At 35.2% G+C, this 27,774-nt stretch overlaps 1 protein-coding gene across 1 annotated transcript in view; it reads left to right on the top strand.

Annotated features, from left to right (window-relative positions):
- CRPPA (CDP-L-ribitol pyrophosphorylase A) overlaps positions 1-27,774 on the top strand; it is a 332,224-nt gene that overhangs the window by 181,718 nt on the left and 122,732 nt on the right. Inside the window, exon 9 of the mRNA XM_047096860.1 lies at positions 14,192-14,323. Coding sequence (XP_046952816.1) covers positions 14,192-14,323 — 132 coding nt within the window. The remainder of the gene's footprint in view (positions 1-14,191; positions 14,324-27,774) is intronic.

The raw sequence follows: 27,774 nt of genomic DNA, 5'->3' as shown, positions 1-27,774 counted from the left end.
ACAGAGTGGGATGCTCGTGAAGGAATTTAAGTGACGTCTCTTTCTAAAGATATTTTTCATACCAGATACATACTGTCAAGGCATTTTGCTGTTGCATGACCCACTGTGAATGTGCTTTATGTACAGGTATAATAGAGCAATTCAGATTATAACAATCATGTTAATTTTGAATCAGGTGGTATAGTATTCCTGTTAGGAACCATTTTTGAGAATTGTGTATACTTTAATCCTCATTCAAGATTTCTGCATTATTGTTTGATTCTTCCTCTTGCATGTATCCATTATCTTTCTCTTTTTGTGGTAGAATTTATTAGGTTAAGTCTAAATCTTTTTTCAATCATTCCTTTTTTTTTTTTTTTTGGTCTCTTTAAAACCATTGTAATACTGCATGATGAGTCTCCTTCCTATCCCACCCCTTCAAAGAATCTATCCATTCATGTCTATCCGAGGCCCTACCTTCTGAGAATGATTAAAGTACCAGTGCATCTTTTTACCTACTCATTTTATTAAAGTTTATTTTCAGAAAGAAAGCAGCATGTCCACGCTCAAACAAGCAGGGGAGGGGCAGAGAGAGAGAGAATTCCAAGCGGGCCCTGAGCTGTCAGAGCAGAGTCGGATAGGGGGCTCGATCCCACGAACCATGAGATCATGACCAGAGCTGAAATAAAGGGCTGAATGCTTAACTAACTGAGCTACCCAGGCACCCCTACCTATTCATTTTAAACTCATTTTAGGTGCCATGTACTTTGCTCTTCACAGTGAACTATCCTATTCTCTTTATTACCTAACTGATGACTTAATGTCAATAAATAGAACATATGTTGAACATCTGCATGACAAGCATTTTGACATACACATATGCTACTTAATAATTTAGTTTTTTTTTAAACTGCATCTTTAGAAGAGTATTTCAGATGATTTTATCTTGTTAAGTAAGGAAATAATTTTATTTATATATTTTCTTTTGAAGATGAAGATTTTTTAGTAACATATGCTTAAGTGAGTGGCCAGAGTTAGCTTGGGAAGTGATCCAGTGGCTGAGAGTTCATAGCATTTTGGTTACTCTTCTATTTACCATTCCAAGGTTAAGTTGTAACTAGTTCTCTTTGAAAAGGGGGTAAATAAGCCTGGAATAGAAGATCAGGAGAGATCTTAAGAATATGAGAGGAACCTGAAATTTGGAAGACTGAACAGGTCCACATCTTTGAGGAGCAGGGAGAATAGCATTTCTTTATGGCCACTAGAAAGAGCCAGTGGATCTGAGACTGACTGAACCACACACTGGGGAATGTTGAGGATTAGGCAGGAAAAGGTCAAGGTGGGCCTTTTTTCTTAGTTTGAACTCTATGAAGCAGCACTGCTCAGTAGAAATGGATGGGATGATCAGATTTGCATTTTACATTATAATTCTGGATACAGTATGGAGAACAGATTAAAATGATCAGAGAGTTTCCTTGATGCATTTCTTGTAGTTAGGAGGCTATCACAGTTGTCTCAGAAATAATGGTGGTGGCTGCTACTAGGGTCATTTTGGAGTGAATGGGCAGAAATTGCTGGAGTCAAGGCATATTTAAGAAGTAGAAGCACTAAGAATTTGTGCTCATTTTAATTTTTTTAAATGTTTGTTTTGTTTTTGAGAGAGAGAGTCCAGCAGAGTGCATGTGGGGAAGGTTCAGAGAGAGGGAGACACAGAATCTGAAGCAGGCTCTAGGCTCTGAGCTGTCAGCACAAAGCCCATCGTGGGGCTTGAACCCATGAACTGTGAGATCATGACCTGAGCTGAAGTCAGACGCTTAACTGACCGAACCACCCAGGTGCCCCAGATTTGTGCTTCTTTAATGAGAGAGAAGAGGTAAAATCTCAAGTTTTGTATTTTGTGAAACTGAGTGAATAATATTAAGATAGGGGACATTAGAGAACAGTCTTTTTGGTTCATGAAGTTTGAGTCAGCAGATGATTACCAAACATTTGTTCTCAGAGATACTTAGAGATTTCACCCATAGTCAAAAGCTTTCTATTCATTTTTGTGTGTGTTTATGTGTAGAATCTCTTATCCTAAAGCCAACTTGGAGAGAGAAATTCCATTCCTCCACAGCTTCCTTAGTATTTGACGTTTGTTTATTATTATTTTTTTAATGTTTATTTTTGAGAGAGTGCACAAGCAGCAGAGGGGCAGAGACAGAGGGAGACACAGAATCTGAAGCAGGCTCCAGGCTCTGAGCTGTCAGCACAGAGCCTGATGTGGGGCTTGAACCCACAGACTGCGAGATCATGACCCAAGCATTAACTTACTGAGCCACCCAGGTGTCCCAGACTCTTACATAGAGTTTGTCTGATGAATCGTGTTGTTTCACGAAGTATTTTCTGTAGCAACATTTCATATTCAAAGAAAAATGCAACTGAAAACAAAAAAATCAAAATCTTGTTCATGGGTTGAATCATTAGCAGGCAGCAAGATGGTAAGAATATTATCATGCCTAAGTAGTGTTCCTTTAGGATAAAAATTTTTTGGCACCTAAAAATAGATTACTTCTGCAGTTTTCTGGAAAGCCTGAACTGTTGTTTTGTTGAAAGTGTAGAAGGGTGATGGAATCAGTGCAAAAAACTTCTTTATCCAAACATGCTTTGGCTTGAACCCTATTTGCAATAGGTTTGTATGTGATACTTTTGTAAAGTGTGATTAAATTTTCAGGCAACAGAGGTTTTGTTTTACAGGATTTTAAACTTTATACTTAAATGCTGGAAAATTGTTATTTGGGAATGACTGGACTAGTTAAAGTTACCTGCATGTTTCTTCTAAGTATTTGGAGTATTGTACCCGAGTATTACATCTTTGGAGAGAGAACTGCAGATTTAAGTTTTTTAATTTAATATGTTCAGGGTAATGACTGATGTCTAGTTTTTTGCTAGACCAGTGATAACTATGATCTTGTGTTTTTTGCTTTTCCCATTTCTAAGAAATGGAGCTCCCTCTACATATATAATCCTCAGGCCCCCTTCTCCCCCTGCAAATGTGGCCTACTAACACTTATTATTAGTATAATTATGTTACTGGTAGTAATAACAGACACTGCTTTGAAATAATGAATCACCATTCATTTCTTTTAATATAAATGATCCCATTTAATCCTCACAGGGGTCCCAAGAGTTGAAGATCATAGATGCCATTATGCTCATTTCAAGAATAACACTTGTGGTTCAAATGATGTTCTTTTTTTTTTTTTTTTTTTTTTAAGGGATGTCAATACTTGGCGCTCTTTGAGTAAGAGAGAAATAGATTGTTGAAGGAGAAATGGATCTTAAAAACCACTCAATAGGACGCTCTTAATTTATAATAGATAATTCAGGTCATTTTCTGTGCCTGGACTGAGATAGATTTTTTATATTAGGGGTTGACCAATTTTTCTTGTAACGATCGTAAATACTTTAGGCTTTGTGGACCAATACGGTCTTTGTTACAACTGTTCGGCTGTGCTGTTCTGGTGCAAAAGTACCCATAGACCAGTGTAAAAGAATGGGTGTGGCCGTGTTTCAGTAAAATTTCACTTACAGAAACAGGCATGTGTCTGGATTAGACACATAGACTATAGTCTCCTGGATTTTGGCTCAGATTTTAAAACCTGTATCACCTTTCTGCCACCATTACTTGGTACCTTTACCTAAAATACCTCTTAGACATTTCTGTAATAGGCATACACTCTCTGGGTCATCAAGTCTCACTATTCAAAGTGTCATTCATGTGCCAGTTCCTACATTTTTATCTCTAGTCTTTATCATTCTTCTCAGTTTTGGCAGGAATGTTCAAGCTCATGAAGTTAGGAAAAAAAGAAAGAAAGAATTTATCATCTTGTCTCCAAGAGCTGTCCCAACAGTCTCTTATTTCAGTTTGACCTCACCATTGCTTCTGTGACAGATTTTGCTAATTGCTAGTAAGGAGCTAGTCTCTTTATTAAAACCTTCTAGAGGCTCTTCATCCCCTACTGGACAAAGCTTAGTCATATGATAAAGCCTTGGCCTGGTCTGGTTCTTGCTAAATTTTATTGTCCTGACTCTTATTTCCTCACCAAACAATTTGCCCTCTGGTAATACTGAACTTTTTAGCCCGTTGACCCTATTGCTTGGTATATATGTGTCTCCTCTGAGTTTTTTGGCCTTGGACACCGTTTTTCTTGCCCGATTCTTACTGATATTTGTGAGTGATAATATTTCTTCTTGGAGTCGTTCTTCACTCCCTCCATGCTCCGAGTTTTTCCCCCTTTCCCACCAAAGCATGTGTAGGCATTCAGAAATGTTTATTGACTTATTGACTTGAACTTGCCTTGGGATTCCTAGTCATGATGTCTCTTATTCCATCCTGTTTCAGTGTTGCCTACCACAAATGGACGCTTTGTAGTGATTTGCAGAAATTAAGGTGGCTAGGTACGAGGAAATACATAGAAATTGCACCTCTAGTAATAGCTATGTTCGACTGAGAATAATATTACTTCTACCTGAGGGTATTATTTACTATATAAATTTAAACTTAATAAATTATACTATTTTGACTGATGTTATCCTTCTTAGTACAGTTAAATTTTTTCCATTATTCCTTTTAGAAGAAGAAATTTTGTTTCCCTTCAACTATAATTGTCTAATTAACATATTTATCTTTTCAGATTTTGTGAATCATATCCTTATGCTTCATGTTAGGAAGAATACCTTATTGTGCCTATAAATGACCACTTATGTCTTAAATTACTTTATGTATTTACCGTAAATAATAGCATTAACCTTTGAAGTGTTTCTCATTCCTAAGAGGAAATCTATTTTTCTCTTACAAATTGAATTTAGGGGTAATATTCCAACATTTTTGGAGGAGGCTTACTTTTTTGTTTCAAAATAAATTCTAAGTGGATAACTACTATATTGAGAATTTTTTAAAAAGTATATTTGTGAATATTCATTTTATCTTTTAATTCACATGTACAGCATTTACTTATATATTTAATAAGAAATATTAGGTTATTTGATGAAGACTAAAGTTTGAAAGCAATGATTATGGATTATATTTGGAGGTTTCATTTCCTAGTCTATTTCTGCATTTTATTTGGATTGTGTAATACACTGATTGATCTACTAGAGAATTATAATATTAACAATTGAGGAAGGATTTTTTCTTAAAAAAGTCTTCCTAAATTAAATGAATCCAGAAGCCTGAAAGTGAATAGCTTGTGTCCTTTTCACAAATATAAAACTGAACAAAAGTTACCTTCACACCTGTAATACACGTTAAGATGACAACATATGAGCAGAATGTGATATTTCACTCGTTAATGTGTGTTGCTCAGTTTGTTCTTACACCACGATGAGAGCATGTGCCACGCAGATGTTTCTTACTTCTGGTTGGCCGTTTCTGTTGAACTGAGCACACATATGCTGTGAGAATGTACCTCATTGCACCATTCTATGTATGTAGACTTGCAGAGGCCTGAATTTTTAAAAAATACAGTGTGTCTTTCATCTTAGGCACTGCTGTTTTCATTTCTGCAAATTTGGTGTGTGTCCTTTTTATCTCTTCTACTTTTCTACTTTTGAATATATGAGAAACAGTTATGGTAACTTTTAATATCCTAGTCTGCTACTTGGTACTTTGATATTAGTTTGATTCCATTTCAAGTGATGTATTTATTTCCTTCTTAAGGGTATTTTCCTGCTGCTTTTTATGCCTGGAAAGTTGTGTGTGTGTGTGTGTGTGTGTGTGTGTATTTAAAGTGTGCTATGTGGATTTTTAATTTTCATCTAACTTGGAAAATTTTCAGCCATAATTTTTTCTGTTCATTACCATACTTCTCTGGGAATACCCAATTATCTGTATAGCAGATTATTTGAAATTGATCCATTATCTCACTACTGCTCTGTTTGTTTTTCCTTTTTTTTTTCCTTTGAGTCTTTTTTTCTGTTTGATTTTAAGTAGTTGCTATTGCTATAATTTTAAATTCACGAATCTTTTGCAGTGTCTAATCTGCTGTTAATATTTCCCAGTGTATATTTTTTAAATCTCAGATGATGATATTTTCATCTTTATAATTTAGGTTCAGGTCTCTTTTACATCTTTTTTCTACTTAACCCATGCATTCTCTTCTAGAGCTTTGTAAACAAATGGAACATAATCGTAAACTTGTTTTAATGTCCTTTTTAATTCTAATAAATGTGTCACTTCTGAGTTGGTTTTGATTGATTTTTCACCTTATGGACCACGTTTTTCTGCTTTTTTGGACATTTGATACATTTTGATTGGCTGTTAGATTTTGTGCATTTTACCTTGCTCTGGTTACTGAATTTTTTTTTTTTTTAATTGCTAGAATATTTTTGAACTTTTTTTTCCTGGGATATAGTTAGAAACAGTTTGATCCTTTTAAGCGTTGCTTTTATGATTTTTAGGTCAAGCTAGTATGTTTAATGTAGGTCTAAACATTGTTTGTAACTGAGGCAAGACTCTTTTTCAGTACTCTACCTAATGCCCTATATTATGAAGTTTTCTACTCTGGCTAATGGTTACCACCATTATTCCTGACCTTGGAGGTTCATCAGGCAATGTTCTTATCTTCTCCAATAGGTTTTTGCCCAGCATCACCTTTTTTATTTTATTTATTTATTTTTTTAATTCGCAAATGCGTGCAGGGATCAGTACTCTGCTGTATATGTGAGTTAGTCTGATATTCACCAGCCTCCTTGTACCTCTTTGCTCTTCAGTACTTTGCCCTGTGAACTCTACCCACATTTGTCTCCCCATGCTGTGAAACCCAAATATCTGCCTCTCCCTTCAGTGTGCCAGAGCCTGGAAGCTGTTTTAAGGAAGAGTAGGTTGGTGCAAATCTAAGGCTCATTTCATTTTTTCTCATTTCTAAGAGGTGTCCCTTGTTGTAGGTGCCTCATGTCTTAAATTTCTTTGTTTGGTTTGCATACTTTTGTCTGTTTCAACTGGTAAGGTAAATTTGACCCATATTATTCTTTTGTAGGCAGAAACAGAAGCTGGAATTTTCTCAATTTAAGAATTTTATTTTCATACATTCATATTCATCGACATTTTCAGAAATATATTTTATATGTAAATAAGAAAATCTCAGGCTGTTTTAGGTCAGACTCTCTATTGTTTTGCATATTCCAGATGCAATTTGTTCAGAGGAGGATTTTAACTAGTAACATAACATTTAGTCAGGAAAGAAAATTCTTTTTATAACTCAAACACATAAATTAATGACCCCCCCAAAATTAATAGGATTTATGATGAACAAATAAAATGTATTTATATCACACAGGCTTCTTTTGTCCTAGGCATATGTACAGCCCATTAGTACATTGTACAAAGGTGAAATGTTTGCTATACTCTTGTATATGTATGTAATGCTTCAGGAAGTTGTGCCATAATGCAACAGTGGCCGAATCTGTTCTTCTAGGAGAATACCGTGTGAAATCTGAAAAGAAAAAAAAAATATATTTTCAAGATACGTTAGGTTTTCCCACTGATTGTTTAATGTGAAGTTCCTGTGCACCTGGCTGTCTCACTTTCTCATTTGGTTAAGCGTTCACCTCTTGATTTTGACTCAAGTCATGGTCTCACGGTTCGTGAGTTCAAACCCTGCATCAGTCTCTGCAGTGGCAATGCAGAGCCTCCTTGGCATTCTCTGTCTCCCTCTTCCTCTGCCCCTCCCCTGATCACACTCTCTCTCAAAAATAAATCGTTTAAAAAGTGAAGTTCTGTTTTCATTACTTCCTTGATTGTTTACATAAGGATCTAAACAAAATGGGTATACAAGTATAACATTTGTCTTGACATTATAAAACTCCTTTATTTTTTAATTCTTTGAATCAATAGAAAAATTTAAACCTTTTGTATGGCTAATATTTTAACGCAAAATGCTGTTTACTACTTTGGTTACATGGCATAATTTCTCAACCTAATAGTTTAGCTGGTATTTTAAGATTTATAGATGAGTTGTTAAACATTTGCTCTGAATTTTTATGATAGCTTATAACTTTTAATTAGCTTCTATTCATCATAATTATCCATTGAATTTCTTGGTAGCATTGATTTAAAATTGTTCCAAAATGAACTGGTTCAACAGTAAAAGCTTGTTCCTTTTTCTTTTTAGAAGTATAGTTAAAAAAAAAATAAGGTATAGTTTATTCATTTTCATTAATAGAATCCGTGTAGTTCATAAATAGTTGACGTGAGATGAAACTTTCCCTAACTTTTTTTTAATCCTTAAGATACACTCTTACTCTGATCTGCTTAGTATTGGTCAGTTTCATCTGTTATTAGATCTCCCCATGATTATTTTGAAAGTAATGTTGTCTAGATACTGGGCCTAATTCCCACAATTTACTTTTCTGTACCTATAGGTAGATAATTGCACAATATCTGTTGTGTGGTTTCAGAGAGCCTCTGGTCCACCTACCAGTTCTTTGTAACTTGATTGATAATTGCCAGAATTTTGATTTTGATTGACCTTCCTTCTACTTAGGTGGGCATTAAGCAGTGTATATTTAGATATATACTTGAACTTCAAAAATTGACTTCTTAATCAAATAAACAAAGACTCTATTTCTCTTCGTACCACAATTCCTGACTCCCTTCTCAGGCCTTCCTGTTAACATGGGGTCTGGAATGAGACAGAAGTGTTAAATGTGGGGTTATGGAACATTCCTGATGTTGTAAAGAATATAGTACTTGATATTAATTATTGTCTTTTAATTAATGTACCTGTCCTCAGAGACAAATGAAAAATTACATATTAAAATATAAAAAAAATGATTGGAATTCATCTGGGGCCAGGGATATATTAAATGGTTACCAGACAAATATAAAGCATGTGTAGAACTGAATGTAGAAGACATGAGGCACAGAGGAGCATTTTCCAAACTCTGCCAGAAACCTTGCCCACCCACAAAGCCATGAAGCTACCCATATGTTAAATGTTTAAGCAGTTTAGTAGTTCATTGGAGTGAATTTGCTATGTCAAAAGAAAATGAAATGAGATGTTCCTTTGCATGTGGGGGTGGAGGGTAGGAAGATATCCTTATCTTTTTTTTATATATGCATGAAAAACAGTTGTTAGAAATGGCATCCTAAAGGAGAAATACTGTTACTATAATTTATATGTAGCAAATGACTCAATAGTTCAAAAAGAGATCAAAGAATATCTACCTAATGTAGCTTATAAGCAAATCTGCAGAACTCAACCTAAATGAAATGTTTTGCTACATTTCCATGGATGCAAGACTGTCCACCCTGTAAGTTTGTTTTATTAAGGCAAAAACATTTACATTTCTCTTGAGCTATCATGATCATTTTGTAGCCCTCTGCTGTATTTGTATAAACCTGCCCTGTCTTTAAAATTAAACTTGATTGCATTATTGTACCAACTGAATTTTTTCCTGGAACTCATAGTAACTGGTGGATTTTAGAAGTTCAAAATTAGTAGCACAATGTAAAGTATATGCTTAGGTTTCACGGTATTCATATTAGGAAATCCATATGCTAGAGATTTTCTTCTGTTTCTCATGATGTCATCAGGCCTTCCCATCTGGTCAAGGAGAATTTTGAGATGCATTGTACTTCTTTACATTTCATAAATCCATATCCATATCTGTTTCTTTAAAAGCTGATTATGTCAACTATTACAAAATTAAGCACATTCACAAAAATGACCTTTATTATGCTCTTAGGTTTTACTACATTTTTGAGTTTACCTATAGTTTAAATAACTGGTTACTTAATGGGTAGTATAGTTTGGTGGTTTGATGTGATAACATAGGCAATTTGTAGATGTATCAATAGCTTGCCTGGAATTCATTTCTATGAATGGTTTTGTTAATTCATGGAATGTTTGGTGAATAGCATTGGCTGACTGGTTTCTTGGCGTTCCATTTCTTTTTTTCTTTCCAAGGAACTAGGGTGTCTTGTGTCTAATAGATCTTTAGCTGGAGTGAAAATCCTCCAGTCCTTGACTGACATTTCATGTCTTGGTGAGAACTGAAACTATTGTGGTTTGTTTTTTAGTTCACTATGCAGTTTTGCTATACTACATGTTTCTGTAAAAAAAAAAAAAATAGCTTCTGTGTAAGTGGTAGATAAGGGAGTTAGGTCCATATAATTTGGAAGTGGCATCAACTCATATACAACTTTTTCTAGATAAGAACAGCCAGAAAGACGGGAATAAAATAATAAGGAGAGGAAGGAGAGGAAAAACCTCTCAATTTAGCTGCTGCACTGGAAGCAGAAGGTATTACAACTTTGTTTTGCTTTTTAATATGCTTCACTGATACACTAGTTTCTAAGAGAAGTGCAGTAAAACATACATTTGTGGATTTGGAAACTGTGTTCTCATAATTGGGTCAGGAATTTTTTTTTCCTTTGTGTATTCAAATAATTGTTCTTAGTAATAAGGTTATGATTATAATTTTCTTTCTTTCTTTCTTTTTTTTTTTTTTTTTTACTATACCCTATTCCTCTGAATTAAGGTTTTTGTCTTAAGCTGAAATGAATCATATTGCTACATCCTACTTTTTTGGTAGTATTTGCATGGCATATCTTGTTCATACTTTAACATGTGCTTGTCAGGATAGTTTGCCTTAGATATTTGTCTTACAACTAGCGTATTGTTAGATTTTCCTTAAAAAATTCAATCTGATACTATGAAAGATTTAAATTTTTTTAATTTATGTGTATTACCTTTATATTTGAGTTCTTTTGACAAGTTTGTTTTGTTACTGCTGTTGGCCAATTGTTTTATTTTTATTTTTGCTACTTTTAATTTACTCCTATAATCTACTCCTATAATTGGTACACATTATCCTTTTCTCCCTCTTCTTAGTTCTAAAACCTATAAAATGTAGTTGTATATAGCTTTAATTAAATACCATTACTTTTTTTAAATATACGTAATTAAGTGTAAGTTAACTCAGTGTAAGGTCTCTAATTTCTGTCCTTGGTTTAAAACAAAACACACATTCACCACACTTTACCTATTGAACCTTTTCATTTCAGTATAATTTATTCTTGTCTACAGTTTAGTTCTACAGCTTTTAAGCTCCCAAAGTCATTACCCTTAGGCTCTCTTTTAGGATACTCTTTTAGGAAAATTGAAAAATGAACATCCACTCCCGGCTCTGACTTCACATGGAGGTTCCACGGGCAGGTGCACTTCCTCCTGGGCCAAGTTCAATGACAGCTTTGCAGTGCAGAGCTCCTTTCCCAGTTGTATCTATCATTCCTTCTCCAATTAGTGCATTCCCAGCATTTCCGCTCTTTAATTTCTATGCATTTTAAAATCTCTGTGGAGGCTGTAATTATGAAGTATAATGGTCTTGTCTTTTCTGCTCCTTGTGCAATTTTTTCCAGAAACCCTTTCTGTACTTCCCCCGCCCCCGGCCCCCTTAGTTAATTTAAGATTTTTCAGAACTGAAAATTTGTTAGGAAGACTTATATTAAATGAGAAGTGTCTGTTTGCCTCATTCACTATCTAGGCTAACAGGTTTCCTGGGTTGTGCATTGCATAACTCAAGGACATTTCATTGACATAAAGTTTGTTGGGTAAGGTGATTGCTAGTATTTCATGGTATCTGAATAGTAAGAATAATTACACAGTTAAAAGACTTAAATAGTACTATGAGGCTTGTAACCCCAAACAGCAGCATTGTTCGTCATTCCAGATGGTATGGGGCTATGTAATGATCTGGCAGTATGGGCCCAGGAGAGAGTCTTAGCCTTGGCCAGTCTCCTAGCTTTAGATTCATAATATGACTGCAATTTCATAAATGCCTTTTGAGTTTGGGGAATTACCCTGCATTTTTTTTTTTTGGCAAGTCCACAACCAGTAACTTTAGCTTCAGATAGATATCATAAACTCAGAAGACTAGAAGATGCCTGTGGCACTAGTTTGTGCAACATTATAAAAGACTACAGGACAGGAAAAAAGACGGTGATGGTCATGTCTCTTCTGCTTTAGCTCTTGAGCTCACAATGTCATATTAGTTATAAGGACTGCCTGTCCCCCCCCCTCCCTTTTTCTCCCCTACCTTGGCTTCTAAAGGGTGAGGGAAGGAGGTCAGAGAAGGTGGTGGGTGAGCTATCCTTCTAAAAGTCTCAAACTATAAATAGGAACTAGTATCTTTAGTAACAACTGATGTTAGCTTCCTAGGTTTCAGCTAGGGCAACACCTAGTTTCAAGTTAAATTTCACTGAAGGAAAGGTCTAGCATTTATAGTTTATTAACACTTATTCCAGCCTGGCTGTAGTTCACCAGTCTCAAATTATATTTGCTATAAGCAATGTTGCCTGGTTAAAAAAAAAAAAAATCTGAAATTTCATCTTTATAAGTTTTCAGGGAATCACTGCTAGGGGAGGGTGAGCTCAAGATCACAGGGTAACATTGTCTTTTCTTCAGCTATTCAGCGTATAGTAAGGCCTGAGACTCTTTTCTTCCTGCTTTTCATCTTCATTGTTTTTTGTTTTGTTTTGTTTTGCTTTTTCTTCTTTTTCTATTATTTTTGTTTCTTTTCTTTTTTTTAATTTTTTTTCAACGTTTATTTATTTTTGAGACACAGAGAGACAGAGCATGAACAGGGGAGGGGCCAAGAGAGAGGGAGACACAGAATCTGAAACAGGCTGCAGGCTCTGAGCGGTCAGCACAGAGCCCGACGCGGGGCTCGAACTCACGGGCCGTGAGATCATGACCTGAGCTGAAGTCGGACGCTCAACCGACCAAGCCACCCAGGCGCTCCTCTTTTTGTTTCTTAATAGTAGAGCATTTTTAAGGAAAAAAGCCTTTATTGTCACTTTAGATTTTAGGAAGAAGCAATGACATATGTATGTCTTTTTTTTTTTTTAATATATGAAATTTATTGTCAAATTGGTTTCCATACAACACTCAGTGCTCATCCCAACAGGTGCCCTCCTCAATACCCATCACCCACCCTCCCCTCCCTCTCACCCCCCATCAGCCCTTAGTTTGTTCTTACTTTTATTTAACAATCTCTTATGCTTTGACTCTCTCCCACTCTAACCTCTTTTTTTTTTCTTCCCCTCCCCCGTGGGTTCCTGTTAAGTTTCTCAGGATCCACATAAGAGTGGACACATATGGTATCTGTTTTTCTCTGTATGGCTTATTTCACTTACCTTACCTACTGAATTAATATACATAAATGTCCTAACATAATTCTCTTTTAAAATTGATATTTTAAAAGTACTTTTCCCTGGACAAGCAAAATGCAATCTGTTGGGTGAAAACTCAGTCCCTTGTGTTACTTAAAGAACATAATAAAATTTTATTGTGTATTTTCTATAGAGTGTATTTCTATATCGAAGAATGAGAAAGGGAAGGGATTAGTATAAGAGTTTTTGAGTGGGATAGATTTTAAAATGCTTCTAGATAATAAATACGTGTAATTGAACAAATTGTAAATTTTAAGAGTTACAATTCTTGATACTGTGAAAAAAATACAAATATTTCTTAATGTTTATTCTGTGTTTGCATTTGCATTTTATTTTGATATTATTGTGATTTAGATAGTTTATGTCCCACGAAAGACAAACATTACCCTAAAACTTCAAATTTGAAGAAAGGAGGAAATCTTATCCTGAGCTCCTTAAAATTTAAATGAAAAATAATGCTTAAAAAATAGTCATTGGAATAATTTCATGAAAAATATTATTTAACACTGCAAAAAATTATATAATTCTGGATTTACTCTAAGACATAGATGATTTATTAGAATTTGAATTATCAGTTTGAAAGGGATTCTAAAAAACTATGAATGTAATAGAGCACTTCCTTTAATTTTATTAATATTAGTAATTGCTTAATTTATCATATTTCTACCTAGCCTAGTTGCAATTTATAAATTAAGCTAGGTGAATGGTGGAAATAATGTTTTTTTATACATTTGACTCTGACACAAGTGGAAATAGAATATTGGCATTTTATATTTTTCAACATCGTGTTCTCAGTGACTGTTTATTGTCTTTGTATTTGTAAAGGATACAGAAATCTTACTGATTATTTATGGCTTGATATGCTTATCTAGAAATTAACACAAACTTTTAAATATTATAATATTATATTTGTATTTTGAGCTTTTTTAATATTATATTTTTCAAAGCAAAGAGAAAGGATTATTTTCTAATGTGACCTTTTGTATTATTTTGCAGGTGTATTTTCTTGATTATAAATCAGTACCTTTTGATCAGAAAATGGAAAACCTAATGCAGATTAGGGAATATGCAAAGGAAGTGAAAAAAAGAAATATTTTATTATGTGGTCTTCTTATATATTATCCACAGGTAGGTAAAATTTTGGTCTCAGATTTATGTTCTGTACGCTACAGTTGTAAGGGTGAGAACGTGAGTTGTTAAAAGCAAAGATACAATAATGATGAGAAGAATTGTGGCTGGAAAGTTACCCATCTATTCATGTTCTGTAGTAGGTGGAACCTCTCTTGACTCTAACGGAAAAATTTATTTATTTATTTATTTATTTATTTAAAAAAAATTTTTTTTTTAACGTTTATTTATTTTTGAGATAGAGAGAGACAGAGCGTGAACAGGGGAGGGGCAGAGAGAGAGGGAGACACAGAATCCAAAACAGGCTCCAGGCTCCAAGCTGTCAGCACAGAGCCCGATGCGGGGCTCGAACTTACAGACCGTAAGATCATGACCTGAGCTGAAGTCGGACGCTTAACCGACCGAGCCACCCAGGCGCCCCAAAATTAAAAAAAAATGTTTTGATTAACAAAAAAGTGAAATTGGTGAATATCTTATACAAGGTGGCCCTCATGGATTGTCCAAATTTAGCAAATAAAAAATACAGAATATCTGAATACATTTGAATTTCAAATAAACAATAAAAATTTTTTTTTAAGTTTATTTATTTTTGACAGAGACAGAGTGCAAGCATGAGCTGGGGAGGGCAGAGAGAGAAAGGGAGACACAGAATCTGAAGCAGGCTCCAGGCTCCAAGCTGTCAGCACAGAGCCTGACGCCGGGCTCAAACTTACGAACTGTGAGATGGTGACCTGGGCCGAAGTGAGACCCTTAACCAACTGAGCCACCCAGGCACCCCTAAACAACAAATTAAGTATGCCCCAAATTTGGAATTCAAAATTTGAAATTCAAATTGAAATAGACTTTTGTATTTAACTGAGTTCACAACTCAGCCATTTGTATAGTTTGAAATGGCTTGTTTCTTTTATGTTGTGCTAAAAATGTTGGTGATCAGGTTTTTAATTACTTGAAAGCAGTGCCTGGCATTCATATTATAAGAGGGCATGGTATTTAATCAGGGAAAAATTCTTGCTGCCCCTGTATTCAAAACAGAAAGTTAGGTAAGCTGAAGGCAAAATGAATTAGCATTATAGATTCTGAGTGCAGAGAAATGCTATTTAAATCAGACTATTTGGAGAATCTGTTAGGGAAGATGGATTTGCCCTTTGTGCATAGATTGCTTTCTCTGAAACGGCAGAATGCTTTGTAGTTTGTTACAGGTACCCCACAGGAGTCAAGAAAGTGAAATAGTCCATGGAGTTTTTAATGGTGTAGAATAAAAGTGATTTGGTATTGACTATGTAAGGAATGACAGACATTTAAAGTTATATAGTTGATGAATAACAGTTATTGTTTGTGAGATTTTTAAGGTACCTTGTTAGCCTGAAGGTAACAATATTTATTTTGAAACAATGGATTTTAATTAAATATAAGGACCATCGTTTAGCCATTTCCTTGGTTTCCTTTGAGATGGTTTTCTCTGCTTCTAAAATATGTGAGCATTACTTCCAGTTGTTCATCAACTACGAGGCAAAGCTGAATTTACTTAGGATCATGGAAGTGCAATATGTTAGTGTTATAAGGGCTGTTCAAGTCAGAACAGCCAAGGACTAAAGATACACACTTGCGGGACAGCGCATAACTGGCAGAATAAGAATAAAAACTTGGGTCTGTATCTTTGTTCAAGAATATTTCCTCTTCACTAGAGTGTCTTTGGTTGTACTCCAGATTATTGTGGTAGGAATGATCAGTTCTTTCTCTTGGGCCATGCAAAGGAGTCATGGATACACAGTAGTAACGCTATACTATCCAGATATAAAATATAGTTCTTTGAAAAAAATCTCAACAGCTGAGAACTGGTAGAGCACACACACTCTCTGGGACTCTGTTTTTCCTATGATTTAGGCTAAGCACAAAGAGTCTGTATGCATTGTAGTTGACATGCCAGTGGACAGTATGGTCTGAATGAAATATAGCCTGCCTAGTGAAATTTGAATTTCAGATAAACACTAATTTTTCGTATGTCAAAATATTGCATGAAGCGTACTTAACACTAAAATTCTTTGTTATCCCGCCTGAAATTCAAATGTAACTAGGCATCTTGTGTTGTTATTTACTAAACCTGGTAACCCTTGTAGAGTTGATATTCACAATAAAATGCTTCATTTCCTCCCAACTGGCATGCTCTACACATTAGTGGAATGCAGTTGCATATCTATGTGACTCTGTACCTGGGAAGGCTTCCTGGTCGGAAAAGTGGCCTTGTTGAAAAGGAGCCACCTTTCCAGCCTACATCTTTGTATCTGACCATTATTATTTTGAGCAAATTTGGACCTGTCAATCGAGCTATCTACTTAGCTATCAGGAGTGGGGAAAAGATGACCTTGCAAAGCCTTCAAGATATGTCTCTCATCTTTTTAGGAAGCAAAGATAGCTTAAGTAGATGTTGCTTTTATTTTCCTAAAAATAGAATAGTAAAGATGTTTCAAATATGTGAGGACATTTAAAATACAGTGTTTAGGGGCGCCTGGGTGGTGCAGTCGGTTAAGCGTCCGACCTCAGCCAGGTCACGATCTCGCTGTCCTTGAGTTCGAGCCCCGCGTCAGGCTCTGGGCTGATGGCTCGGAGCCTGGAGCCTGTTTCCGATTCTGTGTCTCCCTCTCTCTCTGCCCCTCCCCTGTTCATGCTCTGTCTCTCTCTGTCCCAAAAATAAATAAATGTTGAAAAAAAAAAAAAGAAAAAAAAAATTTAAATACAGTGTTTAATTTTGTCCTTAAAGACACAGGTGCCAGTTGGCTGTTAGCTCAACACATGTCCAGTGCATAATTCTACCTTAAAGAGCATTTACCAAAGGACCCTGGAATGTTCATCAGATACCCCATTAAAAAGGGCTATGGTTAAAAAATTGGGGAGACATCAGTGAATAGAGTTAAACAGATGTCTTCTATGAAGGGCTTTTCACAAATGCTTAATATACTAATGAACATTTTATATCTCCAAATTGGGGACAAACTGGATGCTGTTTTCCATTTTCTACTATACCTGATTAAACATAGACAACTCATGAGGCTATTCTCTAAATGAAACTTCGGGGAATAGCGCTCATAAATAGTCCACGTGTAAAGAAAGCAGTACCTCTGCTTTTTTTTTTTTTTAAACTTTGACTTTTTAATTCAGTACTAATTTTTCCACTTAGTTAAATCAGTATCTTTAATTTTGAGTGCCTACTTGACAAGTATTATATCAACCCTAAGAATACCAAGTTTCGTAAGGTGGAACTTCTGTCATTGTTTACTGAGAAGAGTGTTGGTTTGTACTTTCCGTGGTGCCGGGAGACATAGCTTTTTGTAGTGTTCATACGTTGAACTTTGTTTCCTAAACAAATCCATCTCTATGATAAGCATTAGGGTGTTTTCATAGATTGTTATTATGTGTCCTTTTCAGTCTCTGATCTGTGAAACCTAGACCAGTGAAATATAGAAAGATTTTTAACCATTATTCATAAGACATAGCATTAAGAGTTTGTTTGGGTAGGCTTTCAGTTTACTGGTAACTCCTCCTTGGAAGATAAAATGGATTGGCTTCAGTATCTGTGCTTGTACGTGTGGTCTTTCTAGCTTTAAGAAGACCTGCATTGTTATGTTGGGGCGCCTGGGTGGCGCAGTCGGTTAAGCGTTCGACTTCAGCCAGGTCACGATCTCGCGGTCCGTGAGTTCGAGCCCCGCGTCGGGCACTGGGCTGATGGCTCAGAGCCTGGAGCCTGTTTCCGATTCTGTGTCTCCCTCTCTCTCTGCCCCTCCCCCGTTCACGCTCTGTCTCTCTCTGTCCCAAAAATAAATAAAAAAAACGTTGAAAAAAAAAATAAAAAAAAAAAAGAAGACCTGCATTGTTATGTATATAGTACCTCTGGTTATGTGCATGGTCTGGACTGCTTGGCTGCTCCTTCACAGTGTTGACATACATGATAATTATAATTAAATAGAATTATGTAAGCTTTTTTTTTTTTCTTTTTAAACGTACGATGCTGTAAAGCCTCTATTTGTGTTTGTATAGAGTTCCCCATAAATATGTAGGGCTTTCTGTGTTTGGTGAATTTAAACTTGTTAATTGTATTTCAATCGTTTATCTTTTTGGATCTGTAATATAACCTATGATCAATTAGCCATAGTTTCTTCATAATTAGACATTTGCAGTCTCTGTGCATCTTTAGGGAAGAAACTGATTTGGAAAAGGTTAAGGATTGATTCCTTCTTGAGTATAAATGTTCTACAATGTTACCCATGATCAGTTACTGATAATTCCTTGATAATTCACTTACTCACAAGTGCCATCTAATTGTATAATGTCTCAACTCAACTCAATTTATCCATATTTTTTTATTGATATAAGAAATGTTAACAAATGATTTGCTTAGCTCTAGATATACTTCGTAACTTTGCATTTTTTTCTGATCATAGAGATAACATTTGGTAAATTACTGAATATGTTCCTTAGCTATATCAATGTAGTAAAGAATAAATTAACTTTTTCCAAAATTGACTTTAAAATATTCTGCTAGCTTCAAAAAATTAGTCCTTTAAAATAAATACCTTATGATTTCATTCATATGTGGAATTTAAGAAATAGGTGAACATAGGGGAAGGGAAGGAAAAATAAGATAAACAGAGAGAGAGGCAAACCATAAGAGACTCTTTTTTTTTATTTATTTAAAGTTTTTTTCAAGTTTTTTTTAATGTTTATTTTTGATAGGGAGAGATTGAGACTGAGTCTGAGCGGGAGAGAGACAGAGAAAGAGGGAGACACAGAATCTGAAGTAGGCTCCAGGCTCGGAGCTGTTAGCACAGAGCCCAACGCTGGGTTTGAACTCAGGAACCACGAGTTTGTGACCTGAGCCAAAGTTGGACACTTAACTGGCTGAGCCACCCAGGTGCCCCAAGAGACTCTTAAATACAGAAAACAAACTAAGGGTTTCTGGAGAGGAGATTGGTGGGGGAATGAGCTAAATGGGTGATGGTCATTAAAGAGGGTACCTCTTAGGATGAACACTGAGTGTTGTATGTAAGTGATGAAGCCCTAAATTCTACTCCTGAAACCATTTTTACACCATATGTTAACTAACTTGGATTTAATTAAAATTTTAAAAAAAGGAAAAAAGAAAATAGATTCTTTGTAGGTACCTTCAACTTAGACTTACGGATCAAGTGGCTGGCTTGACCATTTATGTATTAAGTTTTCTGACTTTATCATCGAGTGCTCAGTTCCTCAAGTTGTAAATAAATAAGGAAAGATTTGAAATTTATGTTCTAGGCTAGAAACGTAGCATAAAGTTAGCCCTTAAAATTTGTTGGATGAATTTAAATCAAGTCCTATTCCTCTTTCTAAAATAACCTTACAAGCATAACTGTGAATAATTAAAACCAGGTTTTATAGCTTAATCTACATAAAGGATCTTAATTCCCCTTTTAAGTATTCTTTTAAATTTATATGTAAAATATTACTCTTCATCTTATTATTCTAAGTTTATGATGCAAGTTGTCATGAGGTCCATGATATAAATTATGTATTTTGGGAACCTGTGCTAATTATTTCAAATCTGTATGTGATGATAAAATAGTGAAGTTATAGACACTTAGTATTTCTGGCATGAACTGTTCAAGACCATAGTTCAGAGCTTTCAGTCTTTGTTGAAGTCTAAAATATTTTTTTCATGTCACAACTCTGATTTTCAAGGCAAACATTTGCAAGTATATTTAAAAAAAAATGTTTCTTGTAATTAACTGGTGATAATGTGTAAACTGTTTTCCTGAGTTCTGTGAGCCAATTCTAGCAAATTATCAAACACAAGGGTTGGGGGAGGTTTGTTATGGGAACCCCTGATCTATATATAGCCTGTTGGTAAGGAGTACAGATGACCCTGACTTGGATTCCCATCTGAACCAGAAGGTAGTCTTGTGGGACTGAACCATTAACCTTTATGGTCTGTGCTCATTCTGGGTAGTTAGTATCAGAATTGTTTAGTGTGGGAAAAATAAAATAATGAACATTTGGTATCAGAAGTGTTGAGAATAGAAAAACAGTTATCCATTTGTTGAATATAAAACTTGATATATGTTTTATGTACCCAGTACCACTAGAAATGTTCCAAACTGTGGGCATTCTTTCGGTAATGAAAATGCTGTGACTTAGAGCCTCCAGCAAGTTGACGGTAGAGTTGTAGCATGAAAAAGAAACTTTGTTGTTACTGTAATACAACTTAAACCATACTCACCATTTCACAGATGGGGCTTCTAGGTTCAAAAGATATTATTCCAATGATAAGTATCTTTTTTGATGTCATTGTATAGACAGTGCACCATTGAATAATGTGCCCACTGCTTTTTGCATTCAGCTTTATCCCTCTTCTTCACAAAGATAGCATGAAAAATCTTAGTAGGTATTTTTCTCAAGTCCAGACCTAACATTTGTACACTTTTCTCTTGTTTGAGTGTTCTACTGGTATTCTGGGAGGAAGAAATAAGTTTAAGTTGTTTTGATGAAGTTACATTAGGCCCAGCTGATGAATGATTTTCTGTGCCAGTGACTTCTAAATACTGGTTCTTGTAAAAGTCCTTAGCTGGCAGTATTATATTCACCTGACGAATTTAATAAATATGTATTTCTAGCCTGTACCTTAGGGAGTCTATTTCAATCGATCGGGCATATACCTGGGGCTCTGTATATTTCACAAGCTCAAGCCCTGATGAAAGTGTAATGTGAACCAGATTTGGATGATTAACTTAGGTGAGTGGTTCTTCAGTATATTGACATACTGGAATGAACTGTTGACCCTCTTTAGGTTATTTATGACTGTCACCTCTGTGGAGGCTCTGGGATACCAGATGACATGATGGAATGTTGAGATGAACTTGAGTAAGGGAATGAAGAATGACCATTTGAAAAAGTTTCTCCGCTAACTCTGAGATCATCTCTTCTTGTTCATTAAGAGCAACCATTCTAAACACTCATAAACTATCTGGTTAAGGTTCTTAGTTGTAAACAAAATGTATCAGTGGTTGTGTAAAAGAAAGTTTTATTTTAGTACATTTTGTATCTTAAAGAATTTCTGAAGAGTCATGAAGCCAAGATTGGATACCACCTAGTCAAGAACATTGCAGGGGGCAGAAATGCTCAGCTCCTCTGTGACTGTGCTAGTAAAAGTGCCTTCCATCACTGACTCTGGGTACATACGATGCTAGGAAACTACAGGTAGAAACTGTACCATAGATCATACAGAAAATTCAAAGTCTTTGCCTTAGACCTACTTTCCCTGTTTCTGGAACCAAGCTAACCTGCTCACTGCTACCTTCTAAGTTTCCTGTATGTGCATAGCAGAATCCATAGAATTTTGATAAAACAGAATCTGAAGAAATGTAGTTTTTTTTTTTTTTCCTCTGTAGTCTCTCTAGCATATTAACGAAAACTGGGGTATGGTTGGAGAAGGTATTGGTTGAACCACTTGGCAGTGTTAGCCCCATCAATCTAGGTGAAAGAATTTTGTCCTAGGTTGAAATCACAGTACCTTTAACATGTTATATTGACTGTCAAGGGCTTGTCATTTACCTGAATCCAGGCCTCCATGTGGTATTTTAATGTCACAATTTACACATTTTTTTAAATAAAATTTTACACCTGAATTTTTATGACAATAGAATTTGTAAACTCTGTAAAATTTATAAAGTCCTGTACCAGTTTTTTTATTTAATCTATGCATTTTACATGCTCAAGGATTTAGAAATAGAAGCACACAGGCTTATGGCTAAAGATTTTTCCAAAACTATTATTTAACTGATTATTTCTTGGTCTGAATTAGCATCATCCCATCTAATTGAAACAACTAGTTATATGAGCTTGAGCAAGTGATATAATTTGTGTAGGTCTATTCATTTGTAAAATGCAGAATCAGAAATTCTTGAAGCCTCCACTGGATGAGAAGATGGAGACACAGGAGGTGGGCACATGACAGTATGACATGACCCCAATGTCACATGACCCCATCAACCGTTATTCACTCTGACAGGGAAATTCTGAACCTGAGCCTAGATATTCTTCCCTCTTCTTATGTGACCATAAACTTTACCCATAATATTATTTCATTTATTTTCTTGAGAAATTATTTGTTGTAGTTGATATATTTCATTATAATTGAGAGAGGGAACTGTTTTTTTTTTTGTTTTGTTTTTTGTGGGTTTTTTTTTTTTTTTTTTACGTCAATAAAGTAAAAGTCAATGAGGAGAATGTCCGAGTCTATTCTGCTAAAACAATACCGTTGATTGGGTAACTTATAAACAACAGAAATTTATTTCTCATATTTCTGGAGGTTGAAATTCTAAGATCCCAGTGCTTGCTTGGTCAAGTTCTGGTGAAGACCCTGTTCCCTGTTGTAGGCCACCATTTTCTCATAGCATCCTCACATGTCAGGGAGAGGGGGAGGCCTCTCTGGGGTCTGTTTTAATGATAGCACTAATCTGTTCATGAGGATTTCACTCTCATGACTTAATCACCAACCAAAGCCTTCACTTTTTAATACTAACACATTCTGGGGGTTAGAATTTCAACAGGAATTTTGACAGGAGACACACACATCCAGTCTGTGACAGGAAACAAATTAGCATCCATCAGTGAAATATTAAAATAGTAAACAAGTTAGCATGGCAGGGACTGTGTACCATTTTAGTCTATGCATTTTCCTCTGTCTCCTTTCTTCTCAGAGCTGTCATTCCACTGGGTTTGATGAAGTGGGAAATAGGTCTTTGGAAACAAAGTTTGGCTCTTTGAGTATTTTTCACAAGGTGAGGCCATTGGGAAGGACTGCACCAATTGGCAGAAATAGAAAATCCAAGTCTTGGAGAGGTCAGAAGGTAACGTGATGAACTTAGTTACTTTCTCACTGCTCGTCAGTGTCACTCTTTCTTCAACTACAGCTCTGGAAAGCATAAAAAAATGAAGAAATTTACCAAAGCAGGTTTCTAATTCTGTGGTTTTAAAAAAAAAATTATTTGTAAAAGATTAGAGATTTTTCTATAAACCTCCACAATAGGATATGGAAAGGTGAAATGAAGTGTTTTAACAACAACATTAACTTAAATAAAGCTGTGTAAATTGATTTTCTGTCACAAAGTGTAAGCCAGATCTCTCTACTCGATGAGTTAAATACTATTGTCCTTTTCTACTGCCTGGGTTTTCAAAGTCTTGTATGTACGGTAAAGGACATTCAGTAATCATTCTTGTTGATGGATCTCTTTGTCATTTACTCCAGGTAAATTCATAATGAAACACTGAGAACTGTATGAACAGGTCAAACTGCTGTAGGATACTTTTGTGCCAAAAGACCTGAATTTGTAAGCTAGAGTTGATACCAGTCTTTCCCTCTTAACTGCATCCCGTTTGCTCTCAGTCCTCTAACATGAGTCATCCTTTAAGTATGATCATTTAGAGAATAGGTATATGCTATCAGATAGCAGAACACTGATTTTTAATGATAATCTTGGAGGAGGTTAGACTTAAAACTCCACTTCCCGCAGCAAGCAATTACTTGTAGTTTAACTGGGAATTATTTACTTAGCACACAATTCTTTCCATGGCACTGAATCATGTGGCATGCACACCAAACATGCTGTACCAAATCTGTTTACAGAAACCCATAATACCCTGTTCAGAGTAATCAGACTGTTTTGATGTGGGAATGTTTATGAGACTAAATATTTTTCACTTCCAATATTGTTTTGGCTTTTAATGTTTAAACTTAGTCATTCTTTGGGAAAATAGGAAGATCATAAAATATAATGTATCTTCCAAATTGTGTGAGATTAAAAAACAAAACACTTTTTAGGGAGTTTGGATAGCTTACTTAGCCTCATTAGAGTGGCAATAAGCTATTATATTTAGATATACGTAAATGAAATGGTGTATTAGGTACAAACTTCTGCTACAGATCTCGACTTAATTTTTTGGAATAAATGAAGCAACATTATGAATGAAAATGGCCTTGGAAAACTAATGCACTTACGTTTTCGAATAATGTATTAGTTAGCTATTACTGCATAACAAATTACTCTCAAACTTAGTGGCTTAAAAAAATGTTTATAATCTCACAGTCTCTGTGGGTTCAGCTGTTCTGGGCCTTTCTCAAGACTCAAGTCATCTCAAGACTCCACTGGTAGTGATCTGCTTCCTAGCTCACTTATCTGGCTATTGGAAGGATTTGGTTCTTCTGGGCCCTTTTGCACTGAGGCCTCAGATCTTTACAAGCTTGTGGTTGGGGCCTGTTCATAGAGTATCTCACGGTGTTAGACCATGCCAGAGAGAGGACCAAGAAAAAAGTCATTCTTCTAGAACATAATCACCAAGTGACATCCCATCATCTTTCTTGTGTTCTGTCCATCAGAAGTAAATTATTAGGCTCTATGCACCCTCTGGGGAGATGATTACACAAGGGCATATGTACTTGGAGGTGGTGATGATTAGGAGTCATATCAGACACTGTCTTCCACAATAATACCTGAGTGCAAATATTAAGGTTAAATATTTCTTGATACCTACCCCATGCAGAGTAAGGGGTTGGTAACCTTAAATAGGGCTAGAAATGTTTTAATGAAAAACCTAGGTTGTATATATATAATAAGTAATATATATGCATGTACATATCATACACATTTTTTTTGATATGTGAATAGAATAATAACAGCTGAAGATGTCGTAGCAGAGAGATGAAGAGCAAAGAAATAGCAACTTACCTTGATGTAATCTATATAATTTTTTTTTTCAAGAGCTTGATTTAGGTCAAATTCATATCAAGTCCATATCAAATATCCATACATGAAAAAGATAAACATATGTTTGTAGATAGGCTATCTTATTTGAGTTCTAGTGAGTGAACCTTGAATTACAAAATAATAGCTATAAAGTGGTAGTATTCAATAAGTTGGGACCTATTACATTAAGAGTATATAACCCAGAAGTGTTTTGTCGTAGAGGCTTGGAGAAGAGTTTCTGGAAAAGATAGGTATCGTAGGAAGTCTAAATGACTAGGAATAAAAGGAATCCAATGAATCTGACATTGTATTGGTAATTTTCAGGGAAGACAGCTTTGTAGACTTACAGAAAATATTGAGAAACTTTATCGGGAGTCATGATTTTCTATAAACCTTCCCCGCAGCAAAACTGCTATAATACTAATATCAAAGCAAAGTCAAAAATAGGATTTAATTTTAGTTGCCATGAGTCTGATATTTTGACTCATGAAATAGAAAAAAAAATAGACATGGCAAATAGGGTGAAAGAGTAAACTAAATAATTAGTTCCTGGAAAATTGAGAGTTTTCTAATGTATATGGCATTATGTCAGCCCTTTGAAATAAAGTGTGTTGTATATATACTCTGAGTTTAATGTGGATTTTCCTTAAATAACATTGGAAGGAGATACCTTTCTCTGTTTATTTTCATTCTATGGAAGACTAATTATCCAAACTTCAGAAGCAGCTGTACAAAGAACTCTAAAATTGCAACATTTAACTGAATCAAGTGGAGAACTTCACGTGCATGCTAGAGGACTTGAAGACATCAAGTAGAGTGGGAAATGAAATTAAGAGAAATGTGAAGTCAAGATAATTATTTTAAGATTTGATATTCTAAGCCAATGACGGCATCTCTGAATACTTTGAAATATTTGGGTCCTATTGACTATTAGATATTTCATGTCCTTGAGATTAAGAGTAATATTTGTAAGACCAGAGACTATGTGAGGACTCTTTTCCAGAAATGAGATATCTAACCAGGTATGAATCCCTTACTTTCTATCCCAGTCACTATTTAGGAAGAAGGGTAGTTTGTAAAATTAGAATATGTCTTTATTGTCTCTGAAAATTCTATCAGCATTTCTGATTATGATCGTAATGGAAATACAGAGGTACCTTCTCCACTGAGAATCAGGGAGATATGAGTAATGTTTGGTAAATAGATTTGTGTATAGAAAATGGTAGGTTTATTAGTTTTCCTTCTATCTCATTACTCACCTTTGACAACTGCTAGGGAAATGTATTTTAATTAACCTTCAACTTCCTCTAACTGAATGCATAATGGCATTTATATACTAACGCTATTAGGAAATGAGTTGGTAGCAAACATATCTACAGTTAACTTGTAGAATCCAAATTTTAATGGAAAGAAAAACATATTTTACAAACACTATGCATGATGAGTATTACGCTTCTGTCATTATTTATGTTTTATGTTTCTCATCACAATATCATGCTGAAAACCTGTATTAGGAAAATATGTAAGGAAATAGTGTTCAAAGAATACCACAGATAATTTACCACCTTTTCAACTAAAATTACATAGTTTAATTGCATTTTTACCATATTATCTTTTTAAAAATGATTCTCATTGTGTATTTATGGCCTTTAAAAGGTCTAAATCAAAATATATTTTTTAACTAGGCCACGGATCTGCTACATGAGCAATTTTTTTTTTTTTTGCAAAGATCATTCAGGAGAAAAGGAAGTTAATTATTATTAGTAGGACACGTTTTACTTTTGTTTACCACAAAAACATTGTCCGTTAAAATTATTCAAAGAAAATGTAGTGGTTTTTTTTGTTTGTTTTTGGTTTTGTTTTTACATACCTTGCAAACTGAAATTGGAGCAATGTAAAGTGTATTACAATAAGGACCATGAAACAAATCTGTGCCACCTACTGGTGTGCTCTTCTTATATTGGGCTTGCAAGTGGGAGCCACCTTTGTGCTCTCTTCTTACTATAAAGATAGAAAACAAAACAAAACAAAAAAACATTTTGATGCTCGAGTGAAGATCTGTGTTTGTGAAAAGATATATACTATTAAATAACAAGCTACATATAATAGGAATATATGCATTTATGGTTTTTTAATGCTTCTGCATTATAGTATATGTTTCTACTTCCTTTGCAGTGAGAAGCCAGGTCATTTCTTGCTTGCCTACTGGACATAGGTCTGATTGTGACGTGATGTGTTTAGTTTTGAATTTTAAAAAGGATTAATAACACACTGAAATGGGTATCAAATGTGCCATCTTCATCACCATCTTAATCACCATCTTATTCCTCTTATCTCTTGATTACATTTCTGTCCTGATATTTTTAAAGTTTTGTTGCAATTAAAGGATTTATGCTCTTCAGGGAGGGTGGTCGGTTTCTTTTTCTCTTATATTAAGAAAGTCAAGGGGCTCTTGGTTGCCCACCTGGTTAAGGAACTGGACTCATCGTTTTGTCTCAGGTTATGATCTCATAATTCATGAATTCGAGCCCCAAATTGGGCTCCACGGCGTGGATTCTCTCTCTCCCTCTCTCTCAGCCCCTGCCCTGGTTATGTGCGTTCTCTCTCTCTCTCTCTCTTTCTCTTTCTCTCTCTCTCTCTCTCTCTCTCTCAAAATAATGTAAACTCAGCATTGATGTAGAC

This window comes from Lynx rufus, unplaced genomic scaffold (assembly GCF_022079265.1).
Source record: "Lynx rufus isolate CCGP_SWC_20201006 ecotype Redwood Valley unplaced genomic scaffold, mLynRuf1.p SCAF_4, whole genome shotgun sequence".
NCBI lineage: Eukaryota > Metazoa > Chordata > Mammalia > Carnivora > Felidae > Lynx > Lynx rufus.
The sequence above is the reverse complement of the archived record's forward strand: the minus strand, read 5'-3'. Positions and strand labels throughout refer to the sequence as shown.